Here is a 4,110-nt window from a genome sequence, read left to right on the forward strand (position 1 = left end):
GTGCCGTGGGGCCCCTTCAGCCCCCCCAGACACTGAGACCCTTGATGGGGCCACACTCTGAGCCTGCAGTGGTTGCTCGAAACCTGTCAGGGCTCCCGCCAGAAGTAGGGGCCCGTTCAAGGGGCCCCAGGAAAGGGTTTAATGAGGGGGGTGTCGGCGGGGCCAAAGGGCCGGTGGGCTACGGCCCTCCAGAGGCCTCACGAGGCCATCCCCACCTGGGAGCCAGGGGGGTCGACAGCTGCCCCCTCCCTAGAGGTTCTGGCTCCCAGGTAGGGAGGAGGCGGGGGGAGGGAGTGCAGAGCGTACCTGTGCCAACCCTCCTCTACGCCCAGCACTTCCAGAACCTTATGCCTCTTCCCGAGTTTTCCTGGACTGGAGAGTGAGGCAGGGCAGGGGCTGGGCTGGGCCAGGCCGGGGGGGCTGCGGGGTTCCACCCAGGTATGAGGGGCTGGCAAAGCTGAGAGTGGGGAGAGTGGGGATGCTCCTGACCCTGACGCCCAGAGGTGGCCAGGCCCCCTCCAGCCATGGGCCCCTACCCCTCCTCTCTGACGGGCCACTCATGACAGGTCACCCCCCCACCCCACTCCACATCTGGCTCCCTCCCTCCCCTGGCGAGACCCCCCACCACCACCTTAATGAAGTTCCCCAGCTGACACCTCCTAATTCCCCAGTGATTAACTTCCAGTGGATTAGAACCAGGACAGCTATTTAATTAACACGCATGTCTGAGATTACTCAGGACTCATTAAGACTCCGTGATTGACTTGTCAACGTACAGGAATTCAATTACTTGCCTGGCACTGAACTCCTGGCCCGGGCGTGGGGGGCGGCGGGGGCCGGGGCGGGGAGGGGGGGCTACAAAGGCCCAGCCTGAGAACTCTGGTCTAAGGGAGGAAACAGGCCCATCCCGGAAAAGTTCAAGCATGAGAGAGGAGACACACCTCGACCTCAGGGGAGCCCCGAGCTGAGCAGGTCACAACCCTCGTCCCCAGAGACCCCCAGACTGCAGGGGGAGATACAGCGTCTGTCTTTGGGCATCTCCACGTGCAAGAGGAGAAACAGATTTCGTACTCCCAAGGAGCTTCCTGGGGGAGAAGAGATAACTCGTATCCCCAGGGGGCCCTGGCCTGGGGAAACACAGCCTCTCTCTTTGGGTACCCCCCTTCTGAGGGGGACAGTCGGGGGGGGGCCTTGGTGGAAGGACACACCCATCATTGGAGGCCCCAGTTGAAGGAGGCGACACAGCCAAGGCCATGGGAAGTCCGGTCTGAGGACACGTGGTCCCTCCCCAGGAGAGCCCCTGGTCTTGGAAGGGAGACAGGGCACAAGGCCAGCATCCCCCCTGGAAAAGCCAGACTCCAGAAGGACTGAGCAGCCATGGGGTGCAGGAGGGGGTGTCTGGAATGGTGTCCTCTCTGAGGGGACCAGGGAGTGGGCCTCAGCGTGGGTGGGGAAGGCACGGGCAGTGTAGGGGAGCAGACAGACAGGGTGGGTCCCAGGCTCCCTTCCCCAGGCCTGGCTGCCCCATCCGCCCACTGGAAGCCTCAAGGGAAGGACCGAGGTTATTCCCCTCTACAGCCCCGGCCCACCCAGTGGCGACCTGACCCGCGTCGTGGAGAAGGACCAAGGGAACAGGAGTCAAGGTCCCCGCAGAACTCTGTAGCACATTTTTCAGCTGAGAGATAACAACAGAGTAAACACCGGCACCAGGTAGAGCAAGAGGGCTGCGGTGGAAGCCAGGGGATGGGCAGGCTCGGGTGAGTCACTGCCCCTCTCTGAGCCCCTTTCCTAACCTTGAAATAGGGCCCAGAAGAGCACCCCCCTTCTAAGGTTCTTTGGGGGGGAATAAATGACGTCAGGTGTGTGACGTAACCAGGCCTGGCAGGTGGAAAGGGCTCACCACGTTCGCAGTCTTCCATCACAGTCATTTAACCTTCTGGAAAAAAAAAAGAGGAGTCACCAGGAGCCAACAATGGTTCACGTGAATAACAGCGTTTCTGCATCGAGGAGTCAAAGGGGCACTAACGACGCTTTAGAATCGCAGTCAGTGCTCTCCTGAGAGCCACGTCGGTTTCTGCAAAATGTGAGCTGGGGTGTTGACTGAGGCCCTGCTGAGCGTCAATTAAGTGGCGCAGAGGCCCTGTCACTAGAGAGGGTCACCGCGAACACATCTGCAAATGACAAGATGCCAGAAAACGGGGAGGGCCCATGAAAGAATGAGAAGGGACCCCAAGCGTCCAAAACAGGGCATTCAGGCCTAGAAGACAAAGGGCACCAGGAGGAGGTGAAAGAGCTGCTCTTCGAAAACCAACAAGAAGACCATTGCACCTACATATGCTGTTTAGCAACCAAAGCAGTGAATAAAAATGGGGTGTGGGGAGGAAAACCCGCGTGTGTGTCCTCGAGTGGCTTAAAACTATCCCATAAAATCCTGTAAAACAGCCTTTATAATATCTTACATGATATTAAAATAACCTCATATATCTTAATAAATCTCTGGAAATATCCATAAGAAACTAATAACTTTTTTTTAGTCCGTGGAGTGAACTAAAGGCTGTAAGACAGGGGTGTGGGAGGGAAATTTTCCCGTGAATAATACCCTTTTAGGATTTTTAATTTTGAACCTTGTGAACGTATTGCCTACTCAAAAATTAAATTAAAGAATGTTAACACTGGTTATCTCCAGTTGGTGGGGGTGACAGGTGGTTCTACTTCCTTTGTATTTTCTGACTTTTCTTAATAACCACGTGTTACGTTTTTAAGTCAAGAAAAACAATAGCGCTTTCCTTCCCGATCGGCCATCTGCGGTGGAACCGCCGCCAAGATGCAGATTTTCGTGAAGACCCTTACGGGGGAGACCATCACTCTCGAGGTTGAGCCCTCGGATACGATAGAAAATGTAAAGGCCAAGATTCAGGATAAGGAAGGAATCCCTCCTGATCAGCAGAGACTGATATTTGCTGGCAAGCAACTGGAGGATGGCCGTACTTTGTCTGACTACAACATTCAAAAGGAGTCCACTCTTCATCTTGTGTTGAGACTTCGTGGTGGTGCTAAGAAAAGGAAGAAGAAGTCTTACACCACTCCCAAGAAGAATAAGCATAAGAGAAAGAAGGTTAAGCTGGCCGTCCTGAAATACTACAAGGTGGACGAGAATGGCAAAATCAGTCGCCTTCGTCGAGAGTGCGCTTCAGATGAATGTGGTGCTGGAGTTTTTATGGCTAGCCACTTCGACAGACATTATTGTGGCAAATGTTGTCTGACCTATTGCTTCAACAAACCAGAAGACAAGTAATTGTATATGGATTGATAATAAAAGAAGTGAACTGAAAAAAAAAAAAAAAACAACAACAGCTTCTTTAAAAGTCCGCCTCACTTGCATAAGCTGAGGGCCTGGCTGGGCCGCAACTCATGTGATGAGGGAGGTCCTGGAAGCTTGTGGTTCCAAGGAAGCCATTTAGAAATGGGGCCAGAAAAAAAAATTTTTTTAATTAAAAAAAAAATAAAAATAAAAGAAATGGGACCAGGGTTCCTGTGTGGCCAGAGAGGGCGGGAGGAGGAAGCATGGGCAGAGGCATGCTGCCGCTCAGGGAGGCCGCCAGAAAGAACTTTCTATCAAGGTTGTCCTGAAAGGAAATGAGCAACCCGTCCCGGGAGGTGTGAAAAACACAAAACAACAACCTGATAAGCTTGTCAAGGGGTTACGGAGAGAATTCCTGCTCAGCAAAGGACTTGGAGAGCCCAGGAGCTCTGGGGTCCAAGGTCAGATCTGGGGGGGTAGAGTTTTCTAAGCCCAAGGGTGCTAAGCAGGAAGCCCACCTCAGGGGTTGGGACTGTGCCCTCAGTCCCTGGCTGCCCGGGCCGACCACCATCATAGGTGCAGTCCCACCTGTAAGGCAACGAATGTAAAAACTGCTAATGACACCTAATCATAAAAGATCGTAAAAACCGGTTTATCGAGCACGGATGGGGTTCCAGGCACCACGCTCCTCGCTTCCATGGATTAACCGATTTAATTTTTACAACAACGACAAGGTAGGTAGGGTCATCATGCCCATTTTACAGATGCGGACACGGGAGTGGGGCTAGGGCAAGGTGTTCTGGACAGAG

At 53.7% G+C, this 4,110-nt stretch overlaps 1 protein-coding gene across 1 annotated transcript; it reads left to right on the forward strand.

Moving 5' to 3' along the window:
* Positions 1–2,786: 2,786 nt before the first annotated feature.
* On the forward strand, positions 2,787–3,342 carry LOC129520671 (ubiquitin-40S ribosomal protein S27a-like). The gene has a single exon (XM_055341822.1). The coding sequence runs from the start codon at positions 2,825–2,827 to the stop codon at positions 3,293–3,295; it is 471 nt and encodes a 156-aa protein (XP_055197797.1). The 5' UTR covers positions 2,787–2,824; the 3' UTR covers positions 3,296–3,342.
* The last annotated feature ends 768 nt before the right edge of the window (positions 3,343–4,110 follow it).

Source organism: Nyctereutes procyonoides, unplaced genomic scaffold (genome assembly GCF_905146905.1).
Source record: "Nyctereutes procyonoides isolate TBG_1078 unplaced genomic scaffold, NYPRO_anot_genome, whole genome shotgun sequence".
Lineage (NCBI taxonomy): Eukaryota > Metazoa > Chordata > Mammalia > Carnivora > Canidae > Nyctereutes > Nyctereutes procyonoides.